Here is a 25,828-nt window from a genome sequence, read left to right as displayed (position 1 = left end):
GCTCTGCGCACGAATCTGCGCTCTTCCATGCCACAATTCAATAAACCACGAATTCAGTGTGGAAATTAAATGCACATGAAACAAGTGCAACCATTTCAAGCGTGCGTAGAGGATTTCACAAAGAAAAAGAAATGACACAGTTACCTGTTCTGAGGCCACTGTTTCGTCCAAGGTCTCTTCCTCAAGAATGAGATTCAGGTCTTCTTGAGCAGATTTCCAAATATTATTGTAAGTTCTGAAAAAGTAAAAATTGAAATTAAAATAATATAATTAAATGCGAACTATAATAATCTTAGTCGCATACGCTTATCGATTCTTTATTGTAAATTTAGTTGGCTATAAAAGTGGCCATTTCATCGATTGGATTTAGTCTCAGTTTTTACAGTGATCTCGAAACTCTGAGCGTGAGGTCCCAGAGAGCGAGAGGAGAGCCGTGCCTCTGTTCCCGAATGAGCCACCCACCTGTAAGAGTATAACTTTTCTCAATTAAAGAATGTTATCAATAAATTATCTCATGCATTTAATATTGTCCAGACTTTAGATGATAATTATATATATATATATATATATATATATATATATATATATATATATATATATATATATATATATATATATATATATATATATATATATATATACACTCATGTCCAAAATTAAGGTCACAAACATAAAGTCTGCGAAAAAGGAAAAACTATTCACTGTGTTGCCACGAAATTTGGCACAGAGGTCCACTACACTGGAAGAAAGAACATAGACACATAGCAACATGGAAAAGATTTTAATTGGGAATGAAGAAATAGGATATATCAAAAAGTGTTACATTATGAATCAGAGATAAAGCATTTATATTGGGGAAAGCCTGTCTAAAATGGAGTGTGACCACCGTGTACTGCTATACTGGCTTCACAACGAGCTTTCATACTGTTTATGAGGGTGTCAATAAATGCTTGGAGCAACAAAGCCCATTCTTCCAAAAGCGCGGCTTTTAACTCTTGGAGGGTATTAGGAGAGGGGTTACGCTGTGCAATGGCTCTTCCAAGACCATTACAAACATGTTCAATAGGATTGTCATCCGGAGTCCTCGAGGGCCAGTCCATACGTCAAATATCCTCTTCCTCAAGAAAATCATCAACGATCTGGGCTCTTTGTGGAAGCGCGTTTTCATCCATAAACATGAAGTCTGGGTCAAAAGCACCCCGGAAAAACCTCACATAGGCTTCGAGGATCTCATCCCTATAGCGATGTGCATTGACAGTACCCGTATCGAAGACGTGCAGTGGTGTACGACTGCCCAACATTATGCCACCCGAGATAAGGAATTATCTGCCCCCAAATCTGTCGATTTCTTTTACGTAGGAGGGATGATAACGAGCTTCTCGCTCTCTCCAGATGAAGATTTGAAGAGTGTCACTCTGTGTGGTAAATCTCGACTCATCACTGAAAAGAGCACGCCACCATTCTTGCTGTGTCCAAGACTGATATGTTAGGCACCACAACAGCCGGGCTTTTCTGTTGGATGCAGTCAAAGGGATGCACTCTACTGGTCACCGGACATAAAGAGCCCTCTCTGTTAGACATCTGTATACTTTTTGTCTGGAAATTTTTATTCCAGACGCAGCGGCAAGGTCACGAGCAAGTTCAGTAGCCGTTGGCAGCCTATGCAGTCGTACGCTTAATGCCAAATAGCGATACTGTGCAGGCGTCTGTGCTCTGTGACGGCCTTCCTGTTTACAGAACCACTTGTTTGGTATTGATTCCACAACCTGAATACCACTTTAGGTACCAATTGTAACCATCGAGCTATCTCCGCTTGAGACAGCCCAGCTTCAAGCCTACCAACGGTACTCCATCTGAAGGCATCGTCAAAACAATTATGAGAACTCATTCTCACTGGAAACAGGTTAAATTTTTTGTTTTAATGCAATATTCACAAAATTGCAGGCAAAAATCCCAGATGCCTAAACGGTCTAATTTCAGTAGTTCCCCAAAAACTAATGCTAAACAACATTTTTTTCCCACAAAAAAGGTTAATATCGTGTTAGCGGTCATTCACAATATATGAAATACAATTGGTTTAAATTTTACTCGTAGCCATTTAGAATTACTTTGAAAAACATTTTTGTGACCTTAATTTTGGACATGAGTATATATATATATATATATATATATATATATACAGGGTGGTCAAAAAAAACTTCCCCTATATATGAAACCCTAGCGGCCTATCCGCTCAACCAATCGAACCAAAATTTCAGACATGGTTATTTGAAGGTATGCGCTGGAGATTGTGATGATTCTAAACAACGCAGAACTCACGGTTACGGTTACAGTGAAAGAATTTTGAAATTTTCGAATGGCAACACCCACTTTTTCCTTGCGCAAATGGATCAGCGTATTGAAAAACCACAAATGGCGTTGGAACGATTAGCGTGTGACGAAAATTGCAGCCTTAAAGCATATGCAAAGAAGAGAATTATAAAGGACTAATGACAACACAGAGAGGAAAGAGAAAAAAAGTTTTTATTGGAATGGAAAGTTATAATTACAGGTTTTCAACGTGTTCGTCTTCCCAGGCGACAACGCATTGCATTCGGGAGATTCTGGACAATGCCGAACGTAACATGAAAGGAGGAATCTGCATAACTTCACGTGTTATCACATCTTGCAACTCTGGCACATCTCGTGGACCAGGCGTGTACACCTTAGATTTCAGATAACCCCAGAACCAGAAATCCATAGGAGTGAGTCGGGGAATCGCGGTGGCCACGAAACTGCAAAGTTACTAGAGATGATTCTATCACCAAAGTGTTGTTGCAGCACTGGTCGAACACATTGGGCGACGTGCGGAGAAGCCCCATCTTGCATCCATATAATGTCCCTAATGACATTTCGTTGCTGCAATTCAGGAATAACGGAATTCTGCAACTGTGTCAGAATTGCAAGATGCGATAACACGTGAAGTTATGCAGATTCCTCCTTGCATGTTACGTTCGGCATTGTTGTCCACAATCTCCCGAATGCAATGCGTTGTAGCCTGCGAAGACGAACACTTTGAAAACCTGTAATTATAACTTTCCATTCCAATAAAAACTTTTTTTCTCTTTCTTCTCTGTGTTGTCATTAGTCCTTTATAATTCTCTTCTTTGCATATGCTTTAAGGTGGCAATTTTCGTCACACGCTAATCGTTCCAACGCCATTTGTGGTTTTTCAATACGCTGATCAATTTGCGCAAGGAAAAAGTGGGTGTTGCCATTCGAAAATTTCAAAATTCTTTCACTGTAACCGTAACCGTGAGTTCTGCGTTGTTTAGAATCATCACAATCTCCAGCGCATACCTTCAAATAACCATGTCTGAAATTTTGGTTCGATTGGTTGAGCGGATAGGCTGCTGGGGTTTCATATTTAGGGGAAGTTTTTTTTTTGACCACCCTGTATATATATTGCGATTCCACACCTCTTTGAAAGTTACAAAAATTGTATATCTGCTCACTGATTTGCGTCATTGCGGTTATGAATCATCGAGTTTATACGCAAGCGAAATTGAAGACCAACAGACGGTCAACTCTTTGACAGCTTTGTCTCAAAATTTGAAAAGAATGAATCTATATTTTAGATGCTAAAACCTGTGTGCCAAATTTTATGTATCTACGTTTAGTAGTTATCGAGCTGTCTTGTACTAATAGTCGTACAGACACACTCCCTCCGAATGGATTTTATTCAAAATTTGATAAAAATTTAGTAAATACATCCAAATACCATATTTTATTAGTTTAATTCAAAAAGACTTTCGTTTTTCATTTATAATATTCACAGGCAGATAGATAGGCAGAAATCCAAGAATGCGTTTTTCGTAATCAGAAAAGTGTGAAGTAGGGAGGTTCGTCAAAATCTCGATTTCATTTTTTTTATATAATTATTATACTACTTTCTTTACAGTTCATTAACGAGAAAATAAAAATTAGCTTTTCAGTGACTTAAAATTCACTTCTGTATGATTTTTTTTCTTTTAATTTTAATCAATTTTTCAAAATTGAGTTAAATAATTTATATTATACTATACCATATCTTTTTGACATAACTGACTAATTATTGTTCAAATTAGAATTATTAATTAATTAAACATCTTAAAGGATTGAATATAAGAATTAAAAAAGTATATATGTAAAATAATATATTTTTGTTGCTATTTGCACAAACACACACACACACATATATATATAATTTAAACATAATTAATTTCCTAATTTTTACCTTTTTTCAGCCCATACTAACTTAATTCTAAAATGTTCTCTTATTTCCTGATCCCATTTCACCTTTTTTATTTAATTAATTCTATATAATTGCTTAAATTAGCGGTTCCCACGCTTCCGAGCTGAAGAAGTTGAAGCTTCTTGCCTGTGCCAAATGATCCAGACTTCCAAGATGTCATTTTTGTGTTCCAATCTCATCATAATACAATAATCACCTCCCTTCAAGCTTAAAAGTGTTGCTCTACAACCAGTGCTGAAAATTTTGCCTTCTTGTGATTCATATAGAAGTGATGAGTGTTCAGAAGTTCCTGACTCAACAATGGAAAAATAATAAGAGAATTCCTCAATAATATTATTATTCCTTCCAAAAATTCAACATTTATATTGAGTATTTTTATTTTACTTTGAATTGTATATTTAAATTTTAATTCTATTGCAAATGATCTTTTCATAGTATTACTTAAAATACTGAATTTTTGAATCTTTTATCCAACCAATTATTCAAAATGTACTCGTATGCATAATATTAAAGTGTGTTGCATTTGAAATTTATTTATTGCTATCAAATTCAAGAAAAATGATTTACCCAAATAAATAAAATTTATCTTTAAATTAAAAAAGTAAATAAATAAAAGTAATGACACTTGATAATCAGAGAAAATTTGTGAATACATCGCAGGAAATTTTTATACGTTTCTAATGGTTATTTAAACAATCCACTGTTATCCATCGTATTAGAATACTTTCATGTTTTAGTAAGCATACAAATCTTGTGAATGAAGAAAAATAGCAGACGGAGGTTCTTATATACTTCATAATGGCAAGTAATAATCAGAATAATGTAATAAATGCCTCAGGAGAAATTTTTTCACCTCTGATTGTCATTAAGCTACCCTCTATTGTCATTTGCGTCAAAATATTCTCAAGTTTCTAAATACAAATTTTTTTCAATTGCCCTAATATTTTTTTTTATATTTTTTTATTTTTATTTCTCAAATATTTATTGTAAGAGAATTTTGTATCTTGTGTTTGTTACATTCATTTACAAGTGTTTTTATGAAATCTTTGAATCTTGCATTTATTAATTTGAGTTACAAGTGTTTAACATGAAATCTTTCAATCTTACGATTATAATTTTTATTTCCAAGTTTTTTATTTGAAGTTTTTCGATCTTGTATTTTTTATTTTACTGTCCAAATACTTCATTTAAAATCATTATATTAATATTTCACTTGAGTGAAATCATAACAATATTGATATTTTATTTAGTGTTTTATTATTAATTTGGTAATCTTGTTGAGTCAGATTTCTTAACATTTAAGAATAATAATTTAAAGATTTAAAAAAAAAAATCCTTTTATGTCCCATTTTTTATTCTTCCACACATAAATCCCAACTTAGGTTGAGAAACCGCTCATGAGAAAGCATCCCCCCCCCTTTTTTTTCTTCGTTATGATGATACTGGGATAGGCGCCATCATAACATATATTTAAATATAGCACGCTTATTGAGATGCGAGTATAGGGTCAACCTCCTATTTAATTTTTGTCTCTTTTTATTTTTTATACCGGATATTTTATTCTCCTCTTTGGAAACGAATATTCTTATGTGAGAGTAGAAAGAGCATAAGAATTACATTCCCCTTATTGATGTTCAAATTTTCCGGAAATTAAGCTTCCCCCACTACTAGAAATGAATGGACAAGGTTTAATTAGTCACCACTAATTGGCTAACTAGTAGGTTTAAATGTTTTTTCTTTCAAACTTGCACATTTTTATGCCATTTGTTTGAGTATTAATGTTTATAATATATTTTCAATCTCCTGTTTATTATTTTCATATTCAAGTGTTTCATATAAAATCAGAACTATGTTGATATTTTATTATTATATAAGTTCAGTTTATTATTCCATTACTTTATACCCAAATTGATAATTTTGGTGAGCCTTCTACTATTAAAGGACACTGTGTGCAAGCATTCCCTAAAGACATCCCTCACCAAATAGAGTTAATCAGCTGAGTTTCTGCAGAAAATCATTTTTATATTGCACATTTAAATATTATTATTTTGGTATTGCTGAATGTTTAAGTTATCTAATATTTTCACAAATATATTATATGTTTATACTTAATTTCCTCATTGAAATGGATTTTTAGTAATGTAAAGATAAGGAAAACTTAGGTATCCCTTTTAATATGCATTTGAATTTCTTACTTGGGCACCACTGTAAGGTATGGTTGTGTGTCAAAGGGCACCAGCGCACTTCCAAGTCTTGCGGTGGGGGGGGGGATTGTATTTTGAATTCTAATTTAAATCCTAATTCATTTCTAAAGTTTTATATTAATTTAACACATATTAACTTCATTCTAAAATGTTCTCTTATTTCCTGATCTCATTCCACCTTTCTTATTTCATTAATTCAACAGAAGCTGTGTAAAATGCTTATATTAGCGATTCCCAAGCTCCAAGAAAAGGGATAAAAAATTATTTTAAGCGAAGCTTTATTATTCTTTTTCTACTAACAGAATTCTTTTTAAAAGATATCTAGATTTCGCCCTTACCTAAATCGACAAGTGTAAAGAAATCCCTATCAGAATCACCCTTGTGTTGTTTTATGTCCACGTACCTGATTGCTTCTGCTTGAACATAATTTATGCCTCCCAGAATGGAATAAAAGTGAAGTTTAAAATGTATTCCCTCTCTTCGGCCGCGAAAATGCTTTAAAATACATGTGTTTACACACACACACACACACACACACACATATATATATATATATATATATATATATATATATATATATATATATATATATATATATATATATATATATATATATATATATATATATATATCGAATCAATAAATGCGGAGCCATATATCAGAGGCTATCGTACATTCTTTTCATATTTCTCATATTATCTATGTTTATCAGACTTATTTTCTTACGTCAGTCTTAAAAGGTAATTTGTTTTTGTTTTTTTATGTAAATTTCTTAAATCTGTAGAATATAAATATTACAAAGAATTTTTTTTTTTTAAATTTTCCTTATGATCAAAAGGTTATGAGCACAGCACCATTGACAATTTTAAATGCTTTATAATTTATAATAGGTTTTCGATGCAATTAAGGCATATATTTCAACCATTTAGAATAATTTATTATATGATATGAATTAATATTAAATATAGAAATGCTGCAGTATTCAATTCCTTCAATAATGTTTCTTATTTTATATTTATTTAACAACTAGCACTTAAAAAAGTTACCATATGATCAACATATATGTTTCTTTTACATATGAAAGTAATTTGTTATTATTGATTTGAAACCGCATGTCATCAATCATAGAAAAAAAACTGATGACCTGGAAGAATTTAAGGATGTTGAATTCGATTCTTTTCAACAAGGTGATTGCAGAAATGGTGAAAGCAACTTATCTTGAGTTTCAAAAAAGATGTTTATTTTGATAAATAGCATTGTATATTTTAGAAAGAAGACATTTATGCCTATAGATTTGATGTGTCTGATGATGAAACGGCAGAGCATCAGTCTGCTAAATCCAAATCTGTTTTGATGATTGTCCACTTTACTGCTTCAGGTTGCGAGCACAGCAAAACAGCCTACAGTTTTAAGAATGCATTTTTTGGAAAATCAGCAAAAACTATATTCGTTTATCCCTTTTTGAAGCAGAATTGCTCGGATGATAAAGTGTTCTTTAGGCAGTGTAATGGTCAAAGAATAATGAATTAAACCTTACTTGAAGTGGAATTTCTACTATACTGAATCTCAAATTCTTCCTACTTTTAATGTCTGTATCCAAGATATAAATATAACACGAGCGTTGTGATATTCAATCATTTCTGGTTTTTTTAAAGGCTAATTTCACGAAAAAATTGACTTTAGAATTATTAAGAGCTGCTTTAAATCGTAGGTATTCAATAGATGCGATATTCTAAATGCGATACTTCAGGAAATAAGAGATATTTTTGCAGAAAAAATAAAATATACAGAAGTTAAATAAAGTAAGTAATAAATTTTGGATTATTACGAATCGTTTGCAAAATTTATTCTAAGGCTATATATAGTAGTTTCTCACCATTTAAAATTAATTCTTTTGAAATCCATTTGTTGATGTGATCAGAAACTGAAATGTGTTCCCGATTACCTCATAATCTCTGGGGTAATTGGGAACCCACTATCTTAATTAGGAATTTTCGTGTAAATAATACAGGTAAATTAATATATTAAATTGTAAAAAATGTATCGGTTAATTAATGAGCTCTGCAGAATGGGATTGCGCTCTCAAAAAATATTGTTATGCCCTCTACCTTATAATATGATTTTAAATTTAAAAAAATGGCAGTGTCTGCAAAATTCCTTCCAATTGCCTTACTTTATACATGCATTACATACCATGAATCTTTTGGTATTTTCAGCAAGGATTTGATCATTTAGCCATCTTATAAATGAAGCAAGTGGTGACGGCCCTCGCATACATATGCTGAATACACAATTACTTATACCAAACTGTCGAGTTGAGTATGTCAGTGCCATTCTTATTCTAACTTAAATATCAAAAGAATTGTCTGGTAAACTGTTTCCATACTATAGGCACAAATATTATTCGCGCCCTATGCTCTGCAATTGTCTTATTTAAATGAATAAATACAATTTTTAATTTATCGCTATTTTGAAACCAGTGTGCAAAGGAAGAGTGTTATAAAATTCAAATTTGTATCACGTCATATTCTGCTGAAAATGCACCCCAATACCAAGAAGAAATGAATTAAGATAAATGAAATTTGAGCGGAACATTTTTCCACTAAACTGTATATTTGATAAAATTTCAAGCTCCCATCTCTCAAGTATATGCGAGAACAGCTATTTCAAATATAAAATGATGGGGCGTTAATATCCCTTGCAGCCTCCACATGCTTAAATCCAAGCATGCATTGCGTCCTATGCGTCATTTCGTTGTGGTGGAGTTCCGTGCCTGTAGCAGCATTTGGTCAGCGACCATCCATGTGGTGAGCGTGATGCCGGATTTGTCGTCCAACAACATGCTCCGAGATCGACAGACCTGCGATCTCGCAGGCCAACTTGTCGATACTCTGTAGAGCACTCTGAACAGCAGAAAAGGCCGAGGACTCTCTTGTAGGAAAACGCATCGGGAATTAGTGAAAAAAATAGCAATGCAGTTCATTTAAACACCAAGCTGGTACTGTGAAGACGCGTGGGAAAATGGAGAGTGTACTCTTGAACAAAAGCGGATACAAGGAGAAGGTCAAGGAGACCATGACTCCCCTCCCCCCCTTCAGAAAAAGCATTCCACAATATTTTTTAGTTTGGAAGCAATGCTTACCATAGAGCTGGTCGCATTTGAGCTATATATGAATCTTTGGTTTAAATCTTTTTTTAACTAATTAGGTAACAGAATCGGATAAAATGATTTATTTTTATGATTATCTTTTTGCTGTCTCACATATACAATTTAAAATATTCAAAGAAACTTCACTGAGGAACAGTCAATTTGCCAAATAGTGTGATTTAAAGAACGCTGTGAAATAAGCTGCAAATAAATATTAAAGATAGAAGCGGAATGCGAAACTTAACAGACAGTGCTTCAATTTCTTCACCAGGGAATGAAATCAATACGAATCGCAGAGGAATTCTGAAGATGGTTTTGAATGAAATGATGATGTCTTCAGCCCAAATTCTGTAGTTGGCTAATGCTATGGAGATGGTATGCATAAATCTGAGAATCGTAAAGAATATATCAAACAAAATAAAAGAAACAAAAGAAAGTGCAAAATACATCAAGGTAAACAAAAATGGACGTAAAGAAAAGAAAATACTAAAAAAAAAGACTTTATTCTCCGTGTGTGTGAAAGGTTGACGTCTGAAATGTATTAAGTGATGCGACTTTTAGTGCGCGTTTATGAGGACTGCCAGTTATACCCAAAAGTAAATAGATATCGATTGAAGAATAAATTGCAAATGAAAAGTGTTAAATATTTGTAAATTAAAAAAAGATTTGTTAAGTAGAAATATCAGTTTTAAGTTTTAAAAAATGGTTGGATTAAAAATAATAGTTTTAAATGAAAGACGACAGGAAAAATAAACTTTGTCCTTTTTCCTTTCTACTGCCCATCCTATATTTCTTCACAAGAATGGTTCTTGGGCAAAAAAAAAAAAAAAAAATATTTCCCTATTTTTTAAAAAAGAACTTATGCTTTAAAAATGAACTCAGCTTTCAGTCCCATTGATGACCTGATTATATTTAATCTCTAAGATTTCAACTCTGTTGCCCAAAATATTTATGCAGACAAGCTAAAACTTACTTATCACCAACACTCTACAGTATTTTTAGACCTAGTTTTAGAAAGAAAAAACAATACAAAAATTGATATTTATAATAAAAGAAACGATTTCAAAGGTAACGTCAATAAGCATATATTTTAGGTTCAAATCATATCCTGCAAAATTTACAAAAATGCTAGTTTAAATCAATTTATAAGAAATAATAAAATATACAACAAAACAAAAGCAGTTAAAAATCATATTGAATGCCTAATAGATGACTTTACCACCAGTAACCTCCATACCCCTATCTCTAAAGCTTCGATTAATTGCTTTGAAATGTAAGTAAATTCAGACAGCATTTCAGAGTATTTTGGGGCAGTTATTTAAAAATTGCAACAGGTTCAAGTCTAACCCAAGCCAGCAAAGTTAAATTTGAATCAGGAAATTCGTCTTTTGACCAGAATTTAAAGATCCCAAGTAATTAAATAATAATTTTTTTCAGTCCTCTTTCATTCAAAACTATTATTTTTAAGCAAGTAACTACTAGTGTTTTTTTTAAACTTAAAACTGATATTTCTCCTTCACAATCTCTTCAATCACTTTTAATTTACAGAGTTTTAACACTTTTCATTCCCAATTTATTTTTCAACCAATATCTTCATCATACCCAACAGTTCTTAACCTGAAACTGACAATCTTCAGAAGCGCATGCCTAAAGTCGCCTCACTTGATACATTTCAGACATCGGCCTGCCATTCATGCGGAGAATTAATATTTCTCATGTATCTGCTTTTTTTTTTATTTCCAACTGGCTCTACGCCTTGCAGTGGCTCTCTTTGGTTAAACGGTAAAGAAAGAAAAGAGAAAGCGCATGTTTCAAATATGATTAATTTTGCAACGCTTGTGGGTATACAAATCTTCTTTGTAGTTCCATTGCCTGCGCACATACAGAGATTGCCTGGTTTGCCGGCTCTGGAATTCTCAACAAATTATTATAAATGTGGGAAAGACCCATGGCTAGATCCGAACCACACAATTCTAAGGATCCTCAACATATTATTATCAGTGTGAGAAAGATCCATGGCTAGATCTTAATCACAAAATTCTAAAAATCAGCCCAGACCTTTGTTGGTGGTGATGGCAAACTCCATTCCAGTTGAGAATTGCAATCTCTTAAATTGAAATAGTTTAAACATTTGAATCATAGAAATGTGAAGAATGAAGAATCATAGAAATGTGAAGAATGAAGAATCATAGAAATGTGAAGAATGAAGAATCATAGAAATGTGAAGAATGAAGAATCATAGAAATGTGAAGAATGAAGAATCATAGAAATGTGAAGAATGAAGAATCATAGAAATGTGAAGAATGAAGAATCATAGAAATGTGAAGAATGAAGAATCATAGAAATGTGAAGAATGAAGAATCATAGAAATGTGAAGAATGAAGAATCATAGAAATGTGAAGAATGAAGAATCATAGAAATGTGAAGAATGAAGAATCATAGAAATGTGAAGAATGAAGAATCATAGAAATGTGAAGAATGAAGAATCATAGAAATGTGAAGAATGAAGAATCATAGAAATGTGAAGAATGAAGAATCATAGAAATGTGAAGAATGAAGAATCATAGAAATGTGAAGAATGAAGAATCATAGAAATGTGATGACTGACCGGACTCTCCATCACTGAAGAGTCCTGTCAAGATTGTTGCTCCTACAACGTTGTCTATTATCATTTTACTGCAAACCACGGCAGTTGATACTTCGCAACACGATAATTGGCACGCCGATTTTCAATGGCACCTTTGGCAAATGAAGTGAATTCAAAAATTTTGCTGGATAATTTAGCACTTTATTTTCTTCCACAATAATGTCGATGCACTTGCATGTGACTGCCTCAGTTTGAATGTTAAACTAAATAATATTGTTAAGCTCATAAATGTCTCTATTCCTGGCAAAAAGAATAGCTTTTTCACTCAGCCAATCGTGATTCTTGTAATTGGTTTGTGTTTTGGGAAATACTTTTTCAACAAATTCCTCTTTTGATATCAATAAAATACAAGAATGGTGGTTCACTCAGCCGATTATAATCTCAGGCAATTAAATTCGTCCGGAGGTTAAATCAGCCGGTTCCCAATTTCTGGCGATGGATGTATGAATATCACAGCAAATCAATCGTTTTTGTAGTTGGACACGCATATTTGTAATGAATTACAATGGCTTTATGCATCACCACAAAGTAGTGTATTTCAGATAAGCATTTGTTTCATCCTCTGGTGTCAATCGAGGAGTTATAGGCAATGTTTGCCTGAAATCTTCCACAAGCAACGTTAATGAGTTTTCATATGGTTTCATGTTTCTATGCAAATCTTGAAATGGTCGATGAAGAGCCTAGAGCAAATTTTTAGGGACCATTGTTGATTATACCAAATAATGAATTTGAATTTCTGCAATACTTTTTCCATGCCGGATGCTTTGGAAATGTTGCACGTGGGATTTTCAATGAACTGCGTGCTTAATGGCAATTTCTAAGCGGAATGAGTAATTCTTCCAATAGGCAACTTCGACATTCTGGCAGCAATGTTTCAGGCATTCTGAACGCAAGAGCTAAGCTGTATCATTTTGGATTGAAATTGATACCAGGATCAATCCAATCAGGAATGTTTCCCCAATTCCTACTTCCCGGCCCGTTATCGACAATTTCTATTTTTTGCTCGTAAATTTATTTTTCACTCAAACATTTGTTTAGAAATATTTAAGTACACATACTAAAAAAGATCACTCGTGTTTTAATTTTGTTCACGGCGCATTTTTATATCAAATGAAGCAACAGAAGATCTATTTGCTAATAGAATTCCCATTTCACTGAGAACTTTGACCACGATTTATAAGCTCAAATTCCCAATCGAGTGTAGATTTCTGATATGAAATCCTTGTTCATAAGCAAATTTTCTTTTCGTATTCAACGGAAAATATCTTTAGTCGTGTTAATTATATATCTTCTATAATTCCTGTGGGAAGTGAGAGAGAGCAGACGGTCAATATAATTGCAAACAATACACGGATTTGATTTAAATGCGACGTGTTGCACATGTTATTGATGTTTACATCTCAGTGTCGATCTTAGTAAATTCAGACATTCATCCAGCTAAACATGCACAGCGGAAACTGTTATTGTAACGCCGTTTGCAATTCGCAGTTACTGGAAAGATGTGGGACAAGGCACATTTATGGTTTGCGGAGAAGAGGCACAAATCTGCCCACCATAGTTTCTATGAAGAGGCTGGTTTGTTCACCGACTCGCTTCCTTCGTTTGCGTTGTTGTAAAGGCGAATATGGAACAAACCACCGATTATCTACTTCGATACAACCGTTACACATTGCTATGGTTGCTAATATAAATAAAGAATAAACGAGCATTTACATTTTTATTTATATAGATTTTTGTTTAACCTTGATATGCTGAGTACTTTCAATTGCATTTTTTTTATTTCATTTTGTATCTCAAATTAAACTTAAGCACCTCATTCCAGGTCAATTCTGTGTTTTTTATTGAGCACTTTCAGAATCTTTCCCATCCGAGACTATACTGTTGAGAGCGATCCTCCTAAAATATTAGTTTGTATCCACCCTCCCCTCTGATTTCGCATACGAAATTTTCTCCGGACCAAAGTGCAGGATGGTACGAGGAGTGAATTCAGATATCCGACCAATATACGGTCACCACTGACAACAAGACAGAAGTGTCTGTCAACGGGGATCACAGAACATCTCCACTCCTCTCCCCAATGACATGACTGAAGCCCCAGATGGCGTATAATTGAAGTTAGCCCTAGAATATTAGAGATCATTTGATCTCTATAATTACGGAACTATCCCTCAAGCAATCAGTTTTTAATCCTTTTCTGTTCATTCTGTTGGCAACAGAAGCTCGAATTTTTTCTGCAGATAAGACGCAGCCATGCCGTCCTTCGCAGTTAATGCCCTTGTCTGGATGGCCTTTTTGAGAAAGTAGATTCCCTTGACTGCTGATGATTGTAACTGTGCACCAGTCTTTCTCCAGCATCGTGGGAAAAATTCAATTGCTTGTAGCTCCTCGTTCCATTCCAATAAGAGGCCGATGCTGCCTCCTTCAGCTTCTAAAGGATTCAAATCTGACTCACAGCACCCAACCCGGAAGATGAACGGCGAGCATGAAATTCGCGTGGCATGTTCACATCATCCTTCAGGATGTCGCATTTGCGTTTATTCGGAAAGAATCCCTTTTGGCGTTGGGATGCTATTTTCCGCCAATGCATATAAATACCGGAGCATATAAAATCTTTTGCTTGCATTAATAAATTTTGTCTAGTCGTAAAACGCAATGAAAGAAAAAGATAAATAATTCATCATTAAAATAAATAACTAGCACGAAACACACAAATCTTCGGGAGTAAAATGAATCGAAACTTACTTGTTGGTCATCTCCTCCGGGATCTCAGTCACACTGAAATATGTAAATATATATGTATCGTTAATTGCAAGTTTACGAAAATTAAAACATTTCTAACAAGAAAAGAGTAAAAAATGATTGTATATCAATAAAAATGCAATGCTGCAGCACATTGATTTAAAGATTTATAAACCAAAGTACTTCAGGTGAAACATTTTTTAATTGATCTTGAGTGTTGCATGCCTATAAGGTCAAACTAATTTTTAATATGCATGATGAATTTCTTGGAACTGTAAAGTATGAAAAGATGAAATGAAAGCGGAAGTGAGCATTTTGCCTTGGAACCAATGTCTAAAGGAAGAAATATTTTTAAAATAAATTCAACTTTGGTAAAGAAAAAAATTAATTAAAAAAAATTAAAAAAACTTGAGAAAAGGATCTGATGAAGCAATAAAGGTCAAGCAAACAATAAAAGAATAGAAATTATATCTACGAATTTACACAGCAAAACTGATATCAATACAAATATAACTATCTACTCTTTATGAAGGTATATAAATTAAAATTTTCAAAAGTAATTTATGAGCAACTGACGTCAAGGTTTGACTTATTTTTTGTTATTTAATAAATATTTTAAGAATCTATTCATTTTGAAAACAGAAAACAGCACAAAAATGCATTTCAGAAGGGCACGTGCATATTGCTGCTGTTCACTTTTATGAAAGAATTTTTGTAAGACACAAATAGACACATGCAATTTCTATTTTACTCCACCGAATTGAAATCATTAGTTCATTTTCAAATATAGTTTTAGACATGAGAGACAGCTATTATTTTCATATTTTAAAATTTAAGTTACTCATGTAAATTCATTAATTTTTCTGTATTGTTCTTTAAAACAGCACCAAGTGTTTAAAAAATATATTAAAAGTACATATTACAGGCTGTCAGAAAAAAGGAACAATCGTTTATTTCTCTAAGTGTTGCACATGGGCATATAGTTCCAATCACAATGCTTCATAATGTTTCTTTAAATATTGTGTGAAATTGCATGATGCGTCTATGGTTGTTTAATAAAAGGTTTTAAAAAATTAAATTTTTATAGAATCTATCGTGTAAAATAACAATTTTAAATGTTTTTCTTGTATTCATCCAAGTTCTCTCAAAGTTTCACGCTTATATCTGCAAAATTCTTAGATATGAACAATAATAAAATTTAGAGAGTCTTACCAGTAAAAATTTAGATCGAAGCATTCGTTCGAGAAATTCAAATATATTCAATGGAAAAAAATTAGCATATACAAATATCCCTTTACTAGTGCACACAATCATGTCATCGTTACATGAAAGAGACGCGATCACCGCGCATATTCTTGTTCCTTTTGATTGATCGACAAATGCAACCGAAGCTTTCTAAAGAGGGGATACGGAACCTGAAATACCGAAAATTAAAGAAATCTCAGAGAAGCAGTGTCACACAGAAAAATTCTTAGCTCGCATTAAATATTAAATTTTCTTAAGGAATGACGTATAAAAAAAGAGTAAAACGAGACATTTTCAAATATTGATTATTTATGCTGCATGTAATCACAATATAAGTCTAATTGTAATAGAAGAATGTTTCCAAAATTCTATAAAGCAGCAGCTTCTATGAAGGCGTATATATAAAATTGTTCAACGATCCCAAGTTATAATATCCTTATTTCCTCACGAAGATGTTCTTTTTAGGGGAAGGGCTGTGCCGTGGCCGGTGATGGCCCTTAAAACTCAAACTCAATTCCCGCCAATGTTGTTAAGGCGGTCCAGTTTTTAGATTTTTCCATATGTCAATCGAGGCGAGTCGTAGAAGCTGTTTATGGTTACTTCCTCTGGAAAGATGAAACGTTAAACAACCAATAAAGAAATTCACATTTTTGGCTTATTTTTCAATTTAATCTTATGCTATTGTACGAAGTGTCAGTTCATAACAAAATATCCCAGAAACGACAGTACAGAGATTTCTTTAGTGTAATAATTGGTATCTACACGGCATTCGTGGATTCTATAATTAACTACAATCAGTCTTCAGTTTCACATTTGGACCCTGATTCAAATAAACTCACACCCTTCTTTCTTCAGAAGTATAATTTGGAATGCCGCTTTAATTAAAACGGGAGCCTTTGAAGCGCTCTTTTCTGCTACAATAGAAATCCATTCTTCAAAAGACAGCCTCATCATTCCCGTTTTGTACTGCAATGCGCTAAATGTTGACAGATATATTCCTACTAGGTGAAACGAATGATTTTTTTTTTCGTACTTTTCACGTTAAATGAGGTTTTTCTTGACTGTTGGATGGTTTAAAAATCCGCCTGTCAAGAAATATTCCTATTGAATTTCTTCCTAGATCGCATGCCTCTTGACTTTCATTTACGGAATCGCTTATATTATTCTGTGTATAGCACTTTTCCTTTAAGAATAGCATATCTTTGTCTACGAATTCTAAAAGACTGCCTAATGTTGCAATTGATGAATTGGATCGCATGTCTGCAAGTATTATTAGAAGAATGCAATTTTGCATATTGCTTTCGGTGGTGTTCATTTTAAACAATTTTTCAACTTATCATTTAATGCATTATATGACCATTTTTAAGTTTAATAAGAGTCATTAAATGTATTATAATTTTTCTATTTCGGCAATTTAACAACCCATTGTCATAACCTAGGGTCTAAATACACATTTAGAAGTGTATAGGTAAATGTCTAAAATTCACATTTAAGCTCAAGTTTGAAGTAAGAAAAAAAGTTTAAGCCAGTAAACTTGTTCTTTAACAGCATATTTTACAGATATGAGTATAAAATTTTGTTAGCTAATAAATTAGATTAAGCGGAACACTCACTTGTTGATAGTTTTATATGATACAAAACTTCATTTATGCTTCATTTCGCCCGCTAGTTTCTATAACTTTTCCGAGGAGTCTCAGAACTGTGAATACCGACTTCGAGATTATTCCAAATGACCGGAGACTGCATTCCCAAATTGCTGGATGATTAGTACCGGGTAGGGAAAGAGTAGATTTGTATGACCTCTCAGAACAGAATCCTCGTGCTATGTACAAGATGCGGAGAGCAAACGACTTATCTTTAACTGCAGAAGTTTTTCGGCATCATCTGTCGCAAAAAGAGAAGAATCAAATAATGGAAATGATTGAGGTTGCTGCGGTGTCAATCGTCGCTTCTTTTGAGCTCAGAAAAAGAATTCATCGCAAATACACAACACATCAAATGGCGCTTCTTCCATCGCCTTCATATGCTACAAATAATATGGTAGGATTCTATCTTGCATAGAATCGACATACATATACATCTCTACACATACCCTACACATACTCTACCATACATATAATCTCTGCACATACCTAGTTACGGCACTTATAAAACAACAAAACTGCACTGCTCAAAATAATTAGTTATTGTGATTTTGAATGTAAACTGCGAAAGAGAAAACGTTTTGGCGACTGATCTATGATGTATAGGTGTTTCTCGGATAAAAATGAGTTTCAGTGAGGGATGATCGAAAGCGAGGTCGAATATCCTTGGGGTTGTCAGCGAGGCTCCGGGGTATTTCAACGGTTACAGTGGAAGAGAGGTTTAAAGCTGCTGAATTATTTCTGGGGCTGATGAGAAATTTTCAACCCTTCTCCCGAGAATCTCCCAAAAATTTTTGGGGGAATATGCTGAACAATCCTTTCGAACGATTTATTCATCGAAAAGGAGATTGTCCAATAGCTCGATGTGTAAGGGCGTTATTACCCATGAGAAGGAATTCATCCCTGATTGTTACAGAGTAAGCAACCAGAATAGGTCTAAGGGTCTCATTCCTATATCGCTGAGCCGTTAGTGTCTCATTCCTGATAATGTGCAGGTTGGTCGTTGATAGAAATATCGGCCCGGAGCATCACTCCGCTTTCACAAAATCGAACAATTTCTTGCACAAATTCAGGATTATTCCGAGCACAAGGTTCTCTCGAGACGACAGTCCGCCTTTCATCAGACCGAACACTGAAGTCCACGAAGAACACATTATTCCACTCTTGCCATCCCCATCTGAGATGTTCCTATGCTCACCTTTTGCTGACAGCACAGTATTCCCATACCAAGGAAGCACAAATCATGAGTACACAAACCCACATGGCTAAGTCTGTTTCCTACAGTTTGATCGAAACTCTTTAACCGCCAGCCCTCTTAAAGTGCTGTTGCAATAAAGTGACATTCATCGTTCAGTTTCTCTGATCTTTAGTATTAAATGCCAATCCTCATTTCGTGTTATTATACGACCTTGTCTCGATTTTCGGGGCCAATTCAAGATTCCAAAAATCCATTCCATTGTCTGAAAATATCATTTAGAGAAACTCTTGACACTTCCGCTACAACAGGTTGTGTTTGACCCCCCCCCCCCTTAAACGAGCCATGGCTACTGATTCAATTAGGTCGTGTCGCTGAGACATCGTATACACTCTTATAAATCATTTAATAAGTGCCAATTGTTTATAAACTGCTTCTACAAAAAGAATGCTGCCGGTCGCTTTTCACTATTTATCTAGAACACGTAGTTTTCTACTTCACGGACAAAATTTGCATATCCTCAACCTTATAAATGTTATAATTTTTTTAACTCCTGCTGTTTCATTTTTGTTAAAAAAAGTTGTCGATTATATGGTTGTTCCCTACCTAATTCCCAATATCCCTAATTGTTTTGAGAAGTGTATATATAGTACAGTAACTCTAATATTTGACTTTGAAAAAAGTTTAGATTAAAATTTTTTTTAAACAGAGATTTTATATTCATGCCTCTTTATATAATGTCTCAAAAGTTCCCGACATTCTGCTGTACGTTTGAGTGAGTTAAAGAAAATTGTGTCTCAGCTACATGGCCATAGACTAGGGATGGGATATATTAAATCGAAAAAAAAATGTGGCTAAATATCTGCGGTTTTAATCACTTCAATAAGGGCTGACATAAAGTATAAGTTCCATCAAGTTTTTTTTCAGTATGAAGAAGTGAACTTTGACTGCAAAAAGAGGGGGCGGGTAAAAATGAAATAAATGGCTGTTTATTTTTTTTAAATTGTCGGAAAACAACACCTTTAATCTTAACATTCACTAAAAAAGGTTGTTGGTCATAAAGGTTTGCATAAACAAAAAGCAACAATATATGTTTTGCTGCAAAAATATTAATACTTGTTTTCAAAAAAGTTCCGGTTGATTTTTCTAATTTTCAAAAATATTCATTTCTCTTTTGAAAGAGGATGCGTACAGCCAAGTTATTGTCTAAATAAAGCGCCTAATGAATTTTTTACGCGCATGTATAAGCGCGCGTTAATTGTGATTAGAAACTTGCTAAATATTAAATTTATTTTCAGATCAGGCGATTTTAATTTAATATGAATCAAACTTTCTTTTTAAAAAAATTAATATTTTCTTCTCACAGATAATATAAAATTTGACTGGAGACAGATTAACTGTAGGAATATTTAATCAATTTTTATGTTTTACCAGTTATCGTTAGCAAGAAATCTACGAAAATCGGCTCCGTTTCTGACCAATTAGTGAGTTAAATAAAGCTAAAGTAAAAAAAAATTACCTGGCACTTATGATTCACGTATTCAAGGCCTTAATGATGAGCACTCATTCGTACATTTCGTTGATTAGGTAGAGAATATTTTCAAAATATCCCTGAAATGAATCTTTTAGAGCTATTCAATATTCTCCCCTTTCCGGTTGCGTTTATGCGAAAACACAATTTCGAATTTGCAGTTCGAAAACTCGTAGCCCGATAACGTGCTAAGCTCTATTCATTTGTATTGAATAGTTTGAATCGTATAGAATAGAATACTTGTATAGAACATTTGTTCGCCTTGATTGCATCAGCCGTTGTTGAACACAAAGAATGCCCATCGCTCAGTCATTCTTACAGCAGCTTTTTATAATACTGATTTTTACCCTTTTGTTTCAGTGAATGATTTTCACATGCTTCATCACGCAGGTTGTAAATACAATACGGCCTACAAATATCAGCATGTAAAAAAAAAAAAAAAAAATTAAAAACGTTATTTATTTAGAGACGACAATTCAGTATACTTTTTAAGTCTCATCTCCTTAATGGATCGAATCCAAAATTAGCAACATTCGCAAATCACAAATTAAGTTGCACGTTTCCAGCTTGTTGCGCCTATGAAATCGCGTTTCAATACCTAAGAATAGATAGACTGAGAGACACTGTCTTCTATCACTAGAGCAGAACTAGAATTTCAAAATTTAACAGAGATATGAGTTTCTTGATGAGCCCATAAAAAATGTCACCCATTGCTCATCAACAGCGAATATTATTAGTGTATGAGCTATAGTGAAAGTTCGAGGACCATTTTTTTTTTTTTTCGAAACTGGCTGGCTTTTGCACTTTAATATTTTAATAAATGAACATCCTAAGGGCTTATTACCATTTACCATTATTCTAAATCTCATTGCGAACTCAATTTTCCAACCTGTGGCCTCCCCTTGTTAATAGATGAAAACTTGAGAAAGTTAAATTATACCCCTGCTGAAGGGATTACAACAATGAGACTTTAACAATAGTTTTTTCCGGCTTTAAAATTTCCTACCATTAAACTATTCTAGAGGTGCATAATCCACGATTTTTTGAATAACAAATAATTTTGCTATTGTTATTTTTAAATATTTGCGCAAATATCGGTTATTTCAATCATTTTATTAATTAAAAATTATTAATTAGTATTAATAGCAAAATTTATTAATTTTAATTAATACTTATTTTACTATTTTTCATTGAATTAATTTATCTATTTCAGTTTACTTTTTAATTTTGATTTTTTTAAAACTATTTATTTATTAAAGTAAAGCCTTTTCTGGAAAGTTGAATTTAAAAAAAGTCATTTCTTTAAAATGTTTACTTTAGTTCTATATTCTGCCAATAGATGGTGCCTGCAGAGCGAACAGATTGTATGCCTTTAGAAAGTCATGCTACTGACAATTAGAAATGATCAGCGTATGGGACAGCGTATTTTGAAATACGAATATCAGAAAGTCGAGCGGAACGGTTATCGTTAAGTGGAGCGGTGACTTCACACTTATGAACACTGTCCTATGATAGCCCCACTTTCAGGGATATGCGATTCAAATATACGATAATTCGAAGAATAACCGGTCCGTTCACTTTTTAACCCATTCACAAATTTCTGCTTTTCTCCTTATGACTTCAGTTAAGGGGATGGGGCATTTCCTCAGTACACAACAGACGAATCTTTTGTGTTTCTGGCATTTCCTCTCCTTCCCCGGGAGGGTCGAGGATTAGCCGAGACACCCTTCCTTTCTTACAGAGGTGTCGGCTAAGCCGCGTAATGTCAATACGGGAAGTTGTTCCTTTGCGGTTTTAGGTTGAAGGAAATCTGTGACTCTTTTTATTCCCTTTCCACTTACAACATCTTTGCCTATTGCAGACTTTCACATTAATATCGTACATAAAACTGAAATCGACTGATTCCCCGAAAGCAGTGTCAAGGTCTTACTTATTTACTCTGCACTTTTATTATACCACATTTCATCATAGTATTCACTAAAATGTTGCGAATACTATGTTTGCTTCTCCATAAACATAAGATTTTTACCGTAGTAAAAGTTTTCAATTTTTTTCATTTAATAGTCTTATTTTTCTACACTATTCTTTAAGTTTACCGTAGAAGTACTTAGGGTTTGAACTTTTTTCATCATTTTTCTATGGGTTTAATTTACTGCTGCATTACCATTAAATGAATGTATATATTCTTTTGTGTACATAAACATAAAGAAGAGATTTTACAATAAAATAATAACTAAGTAAGAATCTTATACGATGTACAACTGCATTAAAATTCAAATTATAACAAATGTATTATACAATAAGAAACAAGTTTAATAATATTTTTTGTATCACTACTTGGAATGAAGTGTCCAAGCAAATAAATGTCATTTAAACACATTTTTTAAGAATGCATTATTAACTTTCATTTTTGCATAAATTCGTATAGTGACCAGCGATCTTGCATTTTATCTTTATTTTTTTACATTAAGTCAGATAAATAATATTTTAAAAACATTTTAAATTTAAATCTACAATAATCGCATTCAAGATTAGTAAATCAAATATATTCGCCAGCGATTTTCAAAAGAGATGCTGAAAAAGTTATCAATTTAATATTTGGGGAATTATAAAATAAAATTATTCTGATTAAATTTTTTATCTAAAACAATAATTTGAAAAGATGTATGTTTAGTCAGTGCATGACAATTCCATTAATGACGAAGCAAGAGTTGAAATTTTCATAGGTTTTATTTTCATACATATATTGTTACGAAATTTTTCTCTACAAGAAATACCACCGATAAATCGTAATAACGTAACGCATTTACCCGCTAGTTCAGCAGCTTGCTTGCTGTTTAATCCTCTAAAATCTTTTACTTGTCGGCGTCTCCGACTCCTCTCACACACGACTTCAGACGATACACACACTTCCTCCCAGCTTCAGAGTGCTCGTCTTTTATAGTTCCGGGAGGCGGGGCTAGAATCTTCAGATCAATCAGGGCGTACCTCGGTGTATCTCGGTTATTACTGGATGGATCGTGAAACTTCTCGAACTTTCCAGTATGATCCATTTAGTCGCCAAACTCGCCAAATTCATCGCCAAGTCGCCAAATGGTCACCAAGCTCAGCACGCACAGTACAGATCTTACAAAGATTTTAACGGTTTTTCCAGGATGGCACTATTCGTGCCGGATAGCAAAATTACAGATTTGTAACATTGCTCTCCTCTTCAAAGACTGACGTCCCGGCAGTCCCACTTCAATCCAACAGCTGGCGTAGGCTTCCGAACGATGTGATGATGTTGATACGTTTGGCGACTTCAGCACTTTCGAAGATGACATCATTCGCTAATTTGGCGGCGACTAATGATTCATCCGAACCTTCTCAATGCTTTTGACTCGGACCCCTTCGTCGTTTCGGATTGTACATCCAGACTTGATTCCGCTCCTTAAAATGCTGGATGCCCCATGGAGCCGAACATGGTATCGCAACAGGACTCTCCGAAACGAACTCAAGCCAGGATGGTCGGTTGGTTACTTTGAACTTCTTCCATCGAACCAACCGAATATCAGGGTGGTCCAATAGTGCCTTCCTGTTTCCACTTGAAAGCCAGGGATTCGCCTTCATTGCCAGATCTTCCACGGGAATATCCCGCTCATTTCCAGTTCATTCTCGGCACTCGAGAACTGGCCACAACTCTCAGTACAGGATCCTCTGAAGAGCGCATCTGCCTTTGCTGGAAGGTTTCTTCTGCGACGACGTAATTTGTCCGAATACATAGAAGATCCGTCGGTTTCTTCTCACATCACACTCTTCTGCAAATCCGCAGCAAGGCCGGATTCTCGAGGGAAGTCGAGGCCGAGACTACAGGGATCAGCGATTCCAACAACGTAGTCTTCTTCCGTATCACAATGCAAGGAGACACTAAGAGGTTGTCCCGTCAACCTCTGGGATGAATCCAATCCAAGCAGGGTCGCCTTAACGCCTGCATCCATAGTCATTGAGCACTGGTCGCCAATAACAGACCCGTCCAAAGAGAGTTCATCTTCTCCATCCCCAAACGCCTGTACTTCCGATTCCACTTCAGGGGACTCACTCGGAGAAGATTGTCGCAGCTCTGCAGTTATTTGATGATCTCCCTGTTCGTGCCTCTCCTTATTGAACTTCGGTTCATCCTCTGGATGGCTAAGCTCCTTTTCCGTGACACCGGTCTGCACTCGATCTTCAGCCTTTTCTTCCGCTTGGCTCGCGCTGCTTCCTTCAATTTCTTCTGTGATAACTTGGACGTCTTCGATTTTATTAACTTCATCTTCTAAAATTTCTTTCTTTAATTCATTCTTTATTTCTTCATATCCGGCTTTCAATTCCTCTTGTCCTTTCTTCAACTCTGCCATCATGGCAAGTAGCTCTGCAAATTTTTCATTCATTCCTCTGTTTCAAGGCATACACAGGAAAGTCCAACTAACCCCACTTCTGACACCAAATGCTACGTAATTTTTCCTCCTACAAATACCGCTAATCAATCGCAACACATTTAATCGCTATAGTTCAGCAGCTTGCTTGCTTGCTGTCTGATTCTCTAAAATCTTTTACTTGTCGGCGTCTCCGACTCCTCTCACACACGACTTCAGACGATACACACACTTCCTCCCAGCTTCAGAGTGCTCGTCTTTTATAGTTCCGGGAGGCGGGGCTAGAATCTTCAGATCAATCAGGGCGTACCTCGGTGTATCTCGGTTATTACTGGATGGATCGTGAAACTTCTCGAACTTTCCAGTATGATCCATTTAGTCGCCAAACTCGCCAAATTCATCGCCAAGTCGCCAAATGGTCACCAAGCTCAGCACGCACAGTACAGATCTTACAAAGATTTTAACGGTTTTTCCAGGATGGCACTATTCGTGCCGGATAGCAAAATTACAGATTTGTAACATTTCTCTCCTCTTCAAAGACTGACATCCCGGCAGTCCCACTTCAATCCAACAGCTGGCGTAGGCTTCCGAACGTTATTTTGAATAAACATTTCATTTGAAATTTTTTAACCTGCCTCCCCCTCTTAAAATATCATTTTCGTCCGAAAATACATTTAAGGTTGACAGTTTACTTTTCTTTGAAACATTCTTACCTCTTTTCAGATCTCTGATTTCCTCCTTAAACTTACCATTTTGAACCAGTCGGATTAATTGGTTTTCTGCCTGAATCCTTTCATCAGCCGTAATGG

General features: G+C 34.4%; 1 protein-coding gene across 1 annotated transcript in view; it reads right to left on the bottom strand.

Moving 5' to 3' along the window:
• LOC129965612 (dynein regulatory complex protein 11-like) overlaps positions 1-25,828 on the bottom strand; it is a 117,920-nt gene that overhangs the window by 81,860 nt on the left and 10,232 nt on the right. Inside the window, exons 2-3 of the mRNA XM_056079657.1 lie at positions 15,015-15,047; positions 145-235 (exon numbers count right to left, since the gene is read on the bottom strand). Coding sequence (XP_055935632.1) covers positions 145-235; positions 15,015-15,025 — 102 coding nt within the window. The 5' untranslated portion in view covers positions 15,026-15,047. The remainder of the gene's footprint in view (positions 1-144; positions 236-15,014; positions 15,048-25,828) is intronic.

This window comes from Argiope bruennichi, chromosome 4 (genome assembly GCF_947563725.1).
Source record: "Argiope bruennichi chromosome 4, qqArgBrue1.1, whole genome shotgun sequence".
In the NCBI taxonomy this organism is placed as follows: Eukaryota; Metazoa; Arthropoda; class Arachnida; order Araneae; family Araneidae; genus Argiope; species Argiope bruennichi.
Note: the sequence above shows the minus strand (reverse complement) of the source record. Positions and strands in the feature narration are given on the sequence as shown.